Source organism: Aegilops tauschii, chromosome 6, assembly GCF_002575655.3.
Source record: "Aegilops tauschii subsp. strangulata cultivar AL8/78 chromosome 6, Aet v6.0, whole genome shotgun sequence".
In the NCBI taxonomy this organism is placed as follows: Eukaryota; Viridiplantae; Streptophyta; class Magnoliopsida; order Poales; family Poaceae; genus Aegilops; species Aegilops tauschii.
The window spans coordinates 12,616,345-12,630,626 of record NC_053040.3 but is presented as its reverse complement, the minus strand read 5'-3'; the positions used below and the strand labels follow the sequence as shown (position 1 = coordinate 12,630,626).

Below are 14,282 nucleotides of genomic sequence, written 5' to 3'. Positions count from 1 at the left end.
AAGGAGGGTGGTGGGCAATGTGGAGTGATATTGCAGCATCTGTGATCAAGCACCCCATGTCAAGAAGGAAGAAGTTGAGGGTGTGATGGGATATACTCCCTGCTAGTACATAGTTGAGTCACTTATTTTGGGACGGAGGGAGTACGATAGAGGGGCGCCTTAGAAGGAGGAGAGGACAGTAGGGCATTTGGGGCCACATCTATGGCTAACGTTGGGAGTCACGTCCTAATTATGATTTGCACAACATCAATTTCTTAATTATTCTGTTGAGAAATATTTTAAGTCAGTAATCTTACCATTCATTCCAAGAAACGAAAATTAAGGGGTCACACATTTAAAAAAAATGGAACGTCAGTTGTCGAAATGTATAGCTGCACTTCAACGACTAAAAGAACACATGATGTTTTCGCAAAGGGTAATTACTTAACTGAACACGGAAACGTATTAACATAAATCTAAGTAACAAATAACAAAGTTGCTTTAGAAATAACAAATTGTTGTGTTTATAATAAATTCATGAATCTGAATACAACGGCTAGCTTCACAAGCAGCATCTCAAGGAATTTTTCCTATCCAAGTTGCTATTCACACAGTTGTTGCTGATTTATAAAGGAAAGAGATACATGACTGACTCCCACTAGTGTTGATAATGGACATTTCCTTGATTTCAGTTTACTTTTATCTGACAGCAAGACCTCTCATTCATAATCAAGTACAGTTACACAGTTATATAAAGGAAGAGTACTACAGTTATGATAGATATATAAATTAGCTAAAAAATTATTTGGCGCCCATAATCTCCGAAAGTATAAATTATCGGCCACTCTTCTTCAATTTAAATCGTCCGTCCGTGGATGCCACTAGCAAGAGCCAGAAACAGAATTCAGTAATCGTTCTTTATTATTAACCTGATACCTTCAACCCTCTCAAGGAAAGAACCAGATAGCTCCAACCCTTTCATGGGATGCAACTCAACCTGAAGCACGAGGGATTAGAAAGTAAAGTAACTTTCCATTCATAAACCCACAAGATCGCTGATGGTTGTATCTTCATAAACCTATACATGGCAGATACGTACATTGATTAAGACATTCCAGAACGTAACTGATTAACTAGGGTTTGACAACTGCTTTCCTTATTTTTTCAATGGGCGCTCACCTTCATGAACCCACAGGATCTAAAATGCTGGGAGAACCTGTCACAACTAAGGATTCAACAGCAACCCTGCCGAGAAAAAAAATTCAAAATCGTAGACAGAGTTCTTGCTTCCATCACAAGATGCATGGTAAAAAAAACAAATAGATACGAAGAAATGAGTTTGAAGGAAACAAGAAAATGAGTTGAGTTGGTTATATCCAAGAAAGAAATATACAAGTTAAAAAAATGGTATCCGAAAAACCTAATTATAGTCCTTCCTTGTCGAGGAAAGTCAAATGGAATGCTGTCCATTCAAGAGTTAAAACAAACAACAGAGGTCATACTTCACAAAAGGTAATATTGTGAAGTAGTGCAGCTAGTCAAATAAAGTTAATTCAGAGATAGCTTTTAAAACATCTGATTCAGAGGCTAATGCAGAAGAGGAATAGCTAAGTCAGCTAGCTTAGACAAGCAGAGGACACAATTCTGTTTTTTTTTCATATTCTTAGAGCAACTCAGCTGAAACTCTGAAAACATTCTACAGGCTAAACCATTAGAAATCTATACTCAAAACTTAGCCAACTAAATTAAATCTTCAAAAAATATTAGAGGGCATGGACATTAGCGAGTGCATTCTTATTTGTGCTTTTCCTGATGGAAACAAAATAATAATAATCTGGACACCACAAACCTTTACAGTGAACGGATAAATTTTCCATAGCCCAGTGATTTTGGTCTACAAAAGCTATTCAACTAAAACAAAAGACACGCTTGTGACTGTATACCTCTAAAATGAATAATAGCAACATAACCAAAGTTAAATGCATGATTGTGTGACAAAGCAAAAGGTCGAGTCGAATTACTGCACCGCAGTGACTGGGTATTGTTCCTTGCCAACATCTGTGCAAACTGAAACTACAAATCGTGCGAGGAAGGCACCAGAAACAAGGATCCAAAACAAGAGGTAAAAGAATGAAAAGAACACCAGAGCAACCAGACTGGATATAGTCCCTCCGTTAACAAAAATAAGATGTTTTGGGTAATTCAATATGGGCCTACATACGGACTGAAGTGAGTGAACACACTAAAATGTGTCTATATACATCCGAATCAGAAAAAAGTTACAACATCTTATAATAGTGAACGGAGGGAGTATCATATAAGCTTAAAATATAGTAAAAGTAATAATTATATAGCAAGGAAAAATGGATAAACATGATGCTCAATTATTGTAGTTTTATCAAACGGGTGTACATGAAGGGCCGATGCGGCAATAGCAGGTATCCTATAGGATAAAGGTAACAAAGAAAATGACAATGGACCCTCCATGTAGGAAAAAATGGCATACCACAGACAACAAAGTCTACACAAATGTATGCCTAAAATACACAGATAGCTAATGCTGTGCTTGGTTCAGCTTCAGCTGCCAACTTCTGGGTCCAGAAGCTAAAAGCTAGACCGAAGGGGGTTTCCAGCAAACCAAATTCTTAAGGGTGTGTTTGGTTTGGGGGAATGAAGTGGAATGTAATGGGTTGGACCTGAACCTGGGAGTGATTCTCGTGTTTGGTTGAAAAATGGGATAGAACACACTGGTTGTCGGGAGAGGGATATTCCTGCTACATGGCGAACCGGGTAGTTCCTCCAAATTGGCCAGACCACGCAGAATGCCTCGCTTGCCCATGACCTCTGCCCCTCTCTCTCCCTCGATGGCCACCCATCCCCCCCCCCCCCCTCCTCTCTCTCTCTCTCTTCCTGTGAGGCGGGCGTTCGTCGCCGGTGGAGGAGACCGCCACCAGTACATAGCAGACTCGGGCACCACATCCGCACTCCGTGCACCAGCTGTGTCGAGCCGGCGGAGGCCAAGGAAGATGATACGAGCAAGGCCGGGGAGGCCATGCTGTCGCCGTGCTCGCGCGACACGCCGGGAAGCACCAAGCCTCCATGCTTGCTGGAGCAGCCGCTCCAAGCGCCGGCTGTTGGCATCGCCTGAGCACACCCCGCCAGGACTGAAATCAGAAAAGAAGCACCTTTTTCTTGTAGCAATCAGATCCATACTTTGGTATTTGGGTGGCATCTGTTCATCTTGTGCTTGAGTCCCAATCTTTTCCTTTTTGTTTTTCTCTGTGATTTATTTTTGGCAGAGCGTGCTCAAGCCTTCGGTTCATGAATCTATGCTAACACTCCTGTTCTGAAATCCAATTCAACGTTTATCTGCCTTTGTTGCATGATGGATGGATGACCACATTATTCAGCGATTTTTGTTTGACTGAAAACGAATCTAACTCAAGATGAGATGAACGTATCCATTTTATTCCATCTCTAAAACCAAACACCAAGATGTAACCATTCCATTTTGAGTTGCCCCTACCAAACACAAGGACAGAACCGACCAATTCTAGTGGAATGGAACGACGACATTCCATTACAATTCGTTCCTGAACCAAACACACCCTAAGAAGATGCAACTTCTCCAGCTTTCCATTCTAGTGCAATTCTTGCAGCTAGCCGAGCCAAACTTTCCAACTTCTGGGTCCAAAAGCTAAATGGTGGCCTAAACTACTGATATGAGCTGGAGAACTAATCCATCGAGCAACGTATTGATGCACACAATGCAACTACCGAATCAAGGAAACTGCCGCAAATGGAAAGTACCAATTTTATAACATCCATAATTATAATACATATAGGAAAAATAACGAACTGGTTGATTGGTACAACCAGAGCATAAGATCTCACCTTGTAAAAAAATACCAATATGGGAGCACATAAATATTTTGGAGAACACTATGCATCTGATATAGAAGCAAAGATATGATTCAAAAAAAATTCAATGTATAGCTATGGCATGCTTTGGTTTTACTGATAATCTGTTACCACGTCAAAAACCGCTTCATAAACATTCTTTTGCTTTTACTGATATGTATTGCTGCCGTACAAACAGGAAAATTAACTTTTTCGCTTAAAGCAAGGTACTACTAACTCACAAGTTCCATTCCTATCGGCCTATGCTCCTTTATTTTCTTCATTCTGTCAAATGATCATGACACCACTCATTTTTAGGAAGCTGCAAACAGATGGTAATAACAGTGAAAACTAACAAAAACTAAATTAGCATGTCCTTTTTCTTACTACGTAGTGCTTACCTGCCCACTGTTCTCCTATTCAAGTCATACAACCAAATGCTGATTTTTCTCCCAACCGGGCCTTCACACCTTTCCATTAATTGCTCAACGGAATATAACCAGTTCTTACACCACATTACAGTCAGATATGAGAAGGGAAAACCACCAAATGCTGATAAGAGAACCAAATCCAAATGAAAATCACACATGAATTTTAGAAGCCGTGAGATAACTAGTTAGACGCAATTTGGAGCAGCTGGCCATGTGAATCAAATATACTGGGAGTATATTAGTTAGAAACTATTTACTATTCATTTTCTCTAGTCTTCATGTACGAGACAAATGTAAAAATCCTATAAAAACATTAACTATGACTCTGGAATTGATGAAGTTTTCATATGATTCATGGTGATACAAAGTATGCTCAGCTGAAACATACAAAGGAAGCAATTTAAAAATTGTATACCTGGTGCAGACGAAAATCCTACTGATCAACTGAATCATGCGACCACCTGCATCAAGCATAAAAAATAAATAAAGATTTGCAGTGGATCCAATTCTCATTTTCTACTCTAGTTCTAATGCAGAAAAATGTATGCAATTCTGATTTGTGCCGCTAGCCAACAAACTAACAGAAGCCCCTTTCCCTAAAAGGTAGCTGTAACTGAAGTAGCAAGTTTTCTTCGTTCTATGCCATCTACTCACTCCGCCCCATAATATAAGAGTGTAGTGTAAAAAACACTCCTATATTATGGGACAGAGGGAGTAACTAATAGCCAAACCAAGGTTTTCGAGTCGACGAGTCGATCTGAGGTAGCGACTCTTGAATAGTTGACCCTATAGTTGCGACTAGCAGCGACTCGTCGACACGTTGTTGAGTCAACTTTTTTTTACGACTCATCGACTAGTCGTGACTAGTGGTTCAACTCAAAAACAGTGAGCCAAACTATAGATGTGTGGAGCTCCTTTCCCTAAAATGTTGTTATAACTGAAGTAGCAAATCTTCTTCATTCTATACCATCTAACTAATAGCTAAACTATAGTGGTTGCACTGACCTTAGTAGCACCCCAGGTCCTGGGTTCGACTCCCGGTGGGAGCGGATTTAAACAGGCCTGGGCAAAAATTTCTGGAATAAAAGGACTGTGGGGCTGTTGCTCTAGAGTAAATAGTCAAAAAAAATAGCTAAACTATATATGGGAGACGTTTAGTAACAAAATATTGCTGCACAAAACAGGAAAAAATTTAGATGGGTCCATGGGCTTGGTGCTTCACCATCGTCCATCATTGTGGATGTAAATGTAGTTGCCTTGATCCCCATGGAAGAGGCTGAGATCGACGGTTACACGCAGTGAGCCCCTTTCCATCACACCAGGACTACCATGCATGACAGTCACCCAATATGGGCGCAGTAGCTTGACAAGGCGCCGGATACCATGGATGAGTGCACAGAGAGTTGGGTGGGGAGGAGCTGGATTATTATTCATCATGAGGTGTAGGCTTGGACCACTCGCTTGATCGGTTCTTACCATGGAAAGGAGCACGTGGCTGCTGGGCCCAAGAGTAACTAGGGCCCAGTGGAAAGCGCTAGGCAGATTAACCAACGAAGAGTAGGGTGAGAAAGGAAACTACGGAGCAGCTCTCACGCAGGAAGACACACATCAAACGAGGATATGGCTGTGCAGAAAAGCAAAGGCAAATAAGCTAACCTAAACATCGACACAAGCAAATAAGCTAACCTAAACATCGACACAACTTGGATGGATACTGAGGATATGACCTCTTGGATAATGACATCAGCGTCTGCTCGGCCCTGCCACATACACGAAGTGGCATTTCTACCAAACCCAACTCTTTCCCTCATGGAAAATGTGGGACAATGGTCGAAAAGGATTTGTGAAAAGGGGAAAGGGATGTGGTGAAAACGAAGTCGAACCACAAAACATGACGCGATGAAAATCGGCTGCTGCAGGAGGACTGGAGGACGGAGGCCCCACTACGAGAGAAGCAACGACCAAATTACCAAAGTCCATCAGCTTCGATGATAACAAACAGCCAGTACCGATAAAGAAAGAAACGACTACCAGATTGAGCAACCCACAATTGCCAATCTCTGGGTAGCTCTCCCACAATTACCATCTGATTTAATTAATGCATAAACCTGTTCAGATTTCAGAGTATACATCCCATTTTTACTGTAGCCATACTGTAGTTAATGATCTACCTAGGAAAAACTCTACTTTTGGTTCCCTGACTATTGCCTGGTTTAATTTACCCCACAAAACTCAAAACCATCCAAAATTTGCACCCTCAGTTGTCAACTATCAAAACTATACTGGCAACACTAGAGGAAGAGTGCAGAGACACACGGGTTCAGAATTCCATTCAGAGCCCCAACACCCAGGAATCAACTTGTCTTATGATAGGGATAGCATAGGAAATGAGGTTCTATCTCTTACAAGCGACAACTAGTATCAACTAGCACATAGGTAGTTTCCCCACAAAAAAACAAGAATACATAAGCCAGGCATACCACAGCATCATGATTGTTGTGACATTAGTGATAAGGTATTGTATGGAAGAACAAATGTCTGAGTTGAACTAGTAGTAAAATAAAGAGACTATTGACAAAGTCGCAAGGCTTTTTCTCTCTCACAGCTAAACACAAGGTGCCCACTTGGTATGAGTCATTCATCTCATTAAGAGAAATATGCAGATCATACGAAATTGCAAGGTTCACAAGATGTATGACAATATAGGATTATGTACCCTGCAGCTGTGGTGGCTCAATTGCTGGAACAATACTTTGCTGCTGTGTTGGCTCAATGGCTGGAACTGTACCTGTGCAGCAACCAATCTCATTAGTGATGACTACACAAGGCATAGCTCAAAAAGATTAGTAAAAATTAACTTCACCATCACCGAATTAATGACTGAACTTTCTCGAGTAAAGAAAAGGTAAAATAGCTTGAGAAACCCAGTGTTTGAGCACCCAATTAAGGCTCAAGGCCACCCTAACATTGCTAAAATACGAAATTATCAAAAAAGACGCAATATTCATTTCAAATAATGTTGCATTTTCTGGTTGTTCTCAAATCACCAGATTCCCAAGTATGATCAAGCATTAATAATTACGAGTTATCGAACATTTGGAAGCTGCTAACAATACTCTCAAGTGTTAAAGTAATGCAGCAGCAGAGGGATTATCCTCACAGCCTTGTTTTTTTTTTGTAAACAATAATCATCTTGACATCTAGACAAAATTCTGTGAAACAGGTATTATGAATAGTCAACAATTTATTACTCAATTTGTTTTGGTGGGTGACTGTTGCAACAGAATGATCAGATTCTTCTGAGAAATTCCTTGCTCCAGGGCAAAAGGTAGAATAAAAGAGGATAAGAACACATGAGAATTTTGTCCTCTTCACATGGCCAAACGACAAATGAAATAAAATATACACAAAAAAGTCAAGATGACAGGACATAATAGCAATGGACATCTGAATTTAGGGGCATATGAGAGATTTTTTTGAGAAAACACGAAGGACCTTTGCGCTTCATTTCATTGAAAAGAGAGAGTTTTCGGTTACAGTCCTCCTAAGAGATAAGTTACAGGTAGGGAGCACGACTAACGCACGTCCCAGGTAGTGGGTAGCACAGTTCTAAGCCCGGTGGCACCTGTCCTAGCCCATAGGCTAGCCTCATCTTTGATTCCACGACCAATGTGTTAAAAGAAGGCCCTGGACGGTCAAAATGCAATCACATTTCGGTGCTTCCAAATCATCCAGGGCATGAGAAGCGTCGCGGAGGCGAGCCCTTTGCGCATCAGCTTTGGTGTGCCTTGCCTCGCAGCTTCAGTGCTTCCAAATCATCCACGGCGTGAGAAAAGTCGCCGGGCTGGGGATAGCAAATCAGGACCACGTAATCCGCGGATAGTGAGATGGGAAGGATCGATCTTCGAGGGTGCGGCTGACAAAGGATCCCCATCTCGGTGGCGCGCTTGAACAAGCGGCCAAGAGTGTCAACGGCTAGGACGAACAACTGTGGTGACATGGGATCACCTTGGCATAGCTCCCCAATGATGCCAAATGGTAGGCTCGGTGTCCCCATTCAGCACGGTTGCCAGAACAAGAGCCAGAGGATGCCGCAACAGGGGGCGCTCCAGGGAGGGGTGGGGATGTTGTTGGGAGGGCCGCCGGCAAGGATTCATCGGCAAGGTCAGGCTAGGAAGGTAACGGAAGGAGCGTGAGCGATAGCAATATTTCCTGGGCATTGAGATGCCACCTATATTGTTTACCATTGGCGATTGCACGTCAAAATGGTCATGTGTGATCGCCATATCAAACACAGACAATCCAGTCCAAAAAATTATTAAACTAAAAAGAGGTGAGTAAAACCAAGACACGAGTTCCAGTAATTTAACAAATAACAATTGAGTATGAGCCGCACAGGTATAAATTTCTAACCTTTCAGTCAGCATGTTCAAATGTGTGTGTGGGGGGGATAGGATAAGCATTTATCAGCAGCACGATCATGAAACAGGCTAAGGTTTGTTTGACATATTTGTTCGTTATTTGTAGATGTCAGCAACTTAGCCATATGTGTTATTAATTAGTCGTAATACAACATCAAGAGCTGGGCATAAGAAACCTGCTACATAGAATGATATGTTTACTAAGTTATATTGTTGACAGAGAATCCTCTGCTACAACGAAAAGTGTGCATGCCGAAGCAATGGAGTCCCCTTTAGAGTAAGGTATACTTAAATTTAAGGTGTAGGCTTTGCATGAAAGGTGCCTTTGACTACACTCATCTTAATCAAATTGACCAATTATCACAATGTTTTTCTAAATGCTGCAAGAACCTGATGTTAGGACAACAGACCAAACCCGGGGCGTGCGCGCACCCACTGATCAGACTAGGATGGTTCCTCACAATGAGGTTATATAGAATGTTTGCTAACCTTCGCAGAAATGATATGATAGAATAAATAGTGAAAATATTTTGCTACCTTTCAGGACAAATACAGTTCAATTATAGAAAAAAACTATTAATTTTAACGATCAAGAGAAAAGGATAACTAAAGTTGTTAGCAAACACTTCAAAGCACAGTAAAGACACTGCTACAACCATGTATGAACAATAAGCGGAGATTCAGCTACTCCTATGATGTAAAGGTAAGCAATTACCTGCAGTATAGAAATCTGCGAACAGATGGTAGGAATTCTCGAAAAATATTTGATTAAGTTTCCTGGACTGCATGGACTCAAGTTGAACAATGAAGGCATAGTATTGTAAATAGCCAGACACCGATATAAAAACCGCGTTAGCATCCTCGGAGTACCCCACTATAGCTCCCTTCCCTGTCTTAATCCGACGTGGCAGACCAATGATCTTGTGAATGTCAATAATCTTGTGCCGCGCCCATGAGGCAACACCCTGACTACTGACCTTGCGTTTCCACATATTGAAGGTCGGATACAAAAATACAGCGAGGCCAACACTGCCATCCTCTAACCTGATGATCCGACTGTTGCCGCGGTTGATGCCCGCACTTGAAGGCCTCTCTATCAGAGCCAGTCTCTGGCTATCTAAATCAAACTCGAGTATGCCATTGTCTGACCCATGCAACAACCAGTAGAGGACATTGCCCACAAGCGTGCAGGGGAGACGGTTAACCATGCCGGGGAGATGGTAGACCAAACCGGCACATGGTTGCGTCGTCGAAACTTGATCTCCCCACATGCCGGTCTCTGAGGAGTAAACCCAGGCGACGGTGAGATCTTGTTTCTCTCTGGTGCCTACCAAGACAACCTTAAAGGGGCACGAGTGGCAGTCTCCGTGCACGTGGCCCTGGTCGTCGCCTGCAGCGCAGAGCACGGCTCCGCTGAAGTCCCGCACACACTGGAGGAAATCTGACGGAATGTCCACGCTGCGGCAGTCACCGGAGACCGGATGAAACACGAGGAGCATAGGCCAAAACCGGATGACGATAAGGACCCGGCCGTGGCGGCACCCGAGCAGAACCCACGAATTGAACTGGCCACTGAAATCTTCGTCGTCGCCGCCGGGCCGCAGGGAGAAGCGCGCGCGAGGGATGCGGTCGGGGGGGTTGAGGATGGGTGTGAAGACCAGCTCCCCGTCGCCCTTCTTGAAGAAACCGAGGACGGGGGGCCTCCGGTGGTGGGCGACGAAGCGGCGGCGGAAGGAGGGGGCGGTGGCGACGCCTCCCCATAGCTTGGAGACGAGGGAGGCGCGGAGGAGCGAGGAGGGCAGCGGGGTGACGCGGAGGAGGATCTCCCCGAGGAGGTCCTCGTCTTCCAGCGCCGCGGCCGTCGGCGGGTGGCGGCGACGGAGGGCCATCTCGTCGCCTCCGGCCTCGTGGCTCATCTGGAAGTGGATGTGGGGTAGGGTTTGTTTGAAACGGAAATGGGGGGAGCGGAGACCTACTAGACCGCAGGGAGACGTACTCGTATGGGCTGGCCGCTGGCCTCACTAGAAAGCTCACTGACCCATGGATTACGGCCCAACAAACATATAGTAGAAGATAGTACTACCTAATTACCCTATGTTTATCGCTCAAAAAAAACCTAATTACCTATGCTTTTAACCCAAAAAAAGTGCCTATGCTTTTTTTTGCGGGTGAAAAGAAAGATGCCTATACTGATTCATAATGTTAGGGTTTCTCTAAAAAAAATGTTATGATTGTCAAAAAATTGTTAGGGTTTCTCAGAAACAACGAATGTTACAGTTTTCTCTCTCACTAGTAATCGGGCACGTATTTTGCAGAAAAAAAACTTAGTTTGTTATGTGACGAGCTTTGGAAGCAAACATTCCACTGAACTGGAATATTTAATAGTTAATCTAAGGACGCAATTCTTTCAGATAATAGTGAGCGTTATAGTGTCTCTCGTAAAAGAAGTGAAGTCTCATAGTTGCATTCACGTTTCCTTAAAAAATTTAGTACATTTTTTTTAGGACTTGGTCAATTTCGTAGTCGACCACCTACAAACACATAACATCTTGCTCTCGAGCTCCAAGCTTGCGTCACTTAACATGAAGAAGATAAAACTATGAAGAGATTTGCCTTCTTCATAGTTTTACCTTCTTTGTCATTGCCTGCAATTTCAACGTGGACACGCTTGGACCATTTATTCGATGCTCTAATTGGATTCTTTTCAGATGCAAATGTCGGCGGTGCCACGAAATGAGCATCACGTGACATGGTTGGCTGAGTAGGACTTTGTTGTGGATGGATGAAGCTTGAGGGACTGCACAAATAAACTACAAAAACACAGGTGAGCGAATATCATTTTCCCTAAAAGATACATATACTCCCAACATTTGAAATGCTCATATGTGGATATAACCATGAATATATGAACATCTGCTACTACAAATTATTACACAATGACTAAAGCAAGGCTGAGTTTGCCCATCAATATAGGAATATCTATGAACCTACTAGCAAAATCCTGTTAAGTAGTAGCAATCATGACCATACCAGTAGGAATCATCAACTAATTTCATCTAGATCATTTTTATGAAACCATCTTCAGAACAAGAGCATGAATATTGTTATGGTAATTTAAAACTGCAGAAAGTTCATCAATAAGTGCAGAATTTGACAAACAAATATTGCACTGATTATGTACATGATCCAGTACTGAATATGTAGGTGATCTGGACTAATATATCAGTATGTGAATCATCAACTAATTGCATTGAATATGTACAGTATCTAGCACAAGCTCAAGTCTCTAGATTCTAGCATTGGACTAATAAAATATTAAAACTGCAGAAAATGTCTTGGGAACGAATTAAGATGGAAGATCCACCGGATCGTCCAGATCTAAAGATTAGCAAAAAAAATTGGTGCCTCTGCTGCAGTGGCGAGTGCTGGGGTAGAACACCCATTGTTCGTAGAACCAATGTTGAGAGAAGGGAAATGTGAGCCATCACTCTTTAACGCAAACAGGGGAGCATTTTAGCTTTCTTTAGAGCCTGAAAATCCAGTTCCAACTAGCCCCATGAAAGCATTTTGGCCAGTAAGAGCTGTCGGCAATGATGACTACCCTTTGTTATCAGATGATCCATCCTTGGCCCCTGATTCAGCTTCATCTTTATTCTCATCATCATCGTTGCCGGTTTTACCTTCACCTCTAGCTTCATCTACTGCCTTCTCTATAGCATCTCCATCTTCTGTTTTGCCCTCGATTCCAGATGTCTTGCTATTATCTTCGTTGTGTTCTTCAGACGGTGCTTCAGTTACGGCACTGGACTTGTTTTTTGCATCCGACTTTTTCCCACTGCCATTGCTAACATCAGAAGGTGGAGACTCTGAGACTGCCATACTTGCTTGAACAGTGGAATCACTTGGCTTGAATATAATTGCAGAGAAAAGATTAGAAGTAGGAGCTATTGACGGCTGCTGATTCTGAACCTTTACAATCTCTCGGGTTGCCATCACTTCCTCACTAGCTTTCTTAAATGTTCCTGTCTCTTGTTACGATGAGTTGTCATTATGCTCAGGGTGATCCTTGTTGATTTGTTTGTCTGCAACCCTCTTGCTAGAAGTTTGAGCAGGTTTCTTGTCCGCCATGCTTACTAGTTTTGTCTACATGAAAAAAAACTAAAGAGAACATATTGCTAAATTTCTATACAAAATAATGAGAAACATTTAATCAAAGTAAAAAAAAAAAACAAATATACTGATCTACAGGATAACTCCTAATGGCAGCCAAGCTGCAGTGTGGACAGACATGTTTCTTCATTTTTGTGGGATGGCAAGAAGTTATGAAAATTAAGCACGTACATATTGCTAAATTATGTAAAATGGCAAACTTATGTGAATAGAATACACTAAGCTAAATTTCATCAAACTGGTTTTCTGTTCTGGATAATTGGCATAACAAACAAAAGTATGTGATGTCTCGCGACTCCGCGGGCCAACGGGCGACTCCGCGGGGGAACGGGGCGGCGGCCGCCGGGGCGCTGTCCTCGGCTTCTGCGCCTCGCCCGCGCGTTGGCAGCCGATTCTGGGCGCTGGCCAGATCGGATGAGGAGGATGCGGACGGTGACGGTGATGACCCGGCGGCCTCACCGCCGACGCCGACCCCGTCCGACCTTTTTTGCGAGTTTTTCAATTCTGGTTATGACGAAGACGAGGTTGCCACGACGGTAGACAAGATCTTGCCGGTGGACGATCCGGCGAGGGTTGGGCTCCACGCGGGCGAGAGGAAGGAGATGGTCCGTCGCGTTGTTCACCGGAGAACGGCGGCGACGGCAATCAGGCCATGGAAGGGTCCTCTCCCGAAGGTTAGTCCTCCCAATCTTACTCTTTTTGATTTGATTAGGCCGGATTCTTGGATTACGGTTCAGAGGAAAAAGAGACATGTGCGCCGTGCAAGTGCTTCCCGGACGCAGGCGGCGGCCGCGGCGGCATTGCCGGCTGGGCGAGCGATCGAGATCTCGATGGTACGGGCGCACCGTTTGAAATCGCTTCTGGGCCGCGAGCTGGGTGCGCCTGGGGTTGGGCCGGTTCTGAGTGAGCCGGGCCTGCGTGTAGTTGGGCCGGAGTTAGCTGGGTATGAGGCCCAGTCTAACCCGATCACTACTTCGCTTCCTCCTGTCGCCCCATGCACGTTCGATCATCGAGTCAGTCTGCCGTCGTTGCGATCTAGGGTTTTGCGACGTGGCCGGCCGGGGTTCTGTCATCGTGGTGCGGGGCGGGCAAGGCGCATCCCCCCACTCCGGGCCATGGCTGGCCGAGGAGCTTTGGCGCCTACTGGCAAGAGTGCCGCCGCGGGTGGTGCTGGCCGCGGCGGGAACGGCCAGCCGCCGGGAACTGGCCGCGGTGGGAACGGCCCGCCGCCAGGGACTGGCCGCGGTGGGGTTGCCCCGTCGCCGGGCGCTGGTGCCGGCAGGGTGGCTACTGAGGTGATCGGCCCTAGGTCGCTTGAACCGGCCGGGGCTACTGCTTCGGCCCTTGGCCGCGGAGGTGGTGCTCTTGCCCGCCCGCCTTC

General features: G+C 44.2%; 1 protein-coding gene and 1 pseudogene across 2 annotated transcripts; both read right to left on the bottom strand.

Annotated features, from left to right (window-relative positions):
* Positions 1–2,884: 2,884 nt before the first annotated feature.
* Positions 2,885–10,701, bottom strand: LOC109785045 (uncharacterized). 2 transcript variants are annotated; one of them, XM_020343651.3, is made up of 4 exons: positions 9,447–10,701; positions 7,027–7,098; positions 4,726–4,771; positions 2,885–4,431 (listed from the first exon to the last, which is right to left on the bottom strand). In XM_020343651.3, the coding sequence occupies exons 1-4, from the start codon at positions 10,645–10,647 to the stop codon at positions 4,386–4,388; spliced, it is 1,365 nt and encodes a 454-aa protein (XP_020199240.2). In that variant the 5' UTR covers positions 10,648–10,701; the 3' UTR covers positions 2,885–4,385. The 2 variants fall into 2 exon arrangements, with proteins under 2 accessions (XP_020199240.2, XP_045085468.1); XM_045229533.2 differs by having other exon boundaries at positions 2,885–4,771.
* Positions 10,702–12,109: 1,408 nt separating this feature from the next.
* On the bottom strand, positions 12,110–13,128 carry LOC109785044 (uncharacterized; annotated as a pseudogene).
* Between the last annotated feature and the right edge of the window lie 1,154 nt (positions 13,129–14,282).

What these genes read in the sequence shown, in the direction of transcription:
- LOC109785045 (XM_045229533.2), bottom strand. Translation starts at nt 10,647, where the DNA reads ATGAGCCACGAGGCCGGAGGCGACGAGATGGCCCTCCGTCGCCGCCAC. An exon ending in CGCAGATTTCTATACTGCAG is followed by an intron (nt 7,099 to 9,446) that starts GTAATTGCTTAC and finishes GTTGCTGCACAG; the next exon opens with GTACAGTTCCAGCCATTGAG. An exon ending in TGAGCCACCACAGCTGCAGG is followed by an intron (nt 4,772 to 7,026) that starts GTACATAATCCT and finishes TGCTTGATGCAG; the next exon opens with GTGGTCGCATGATTCAGTTG.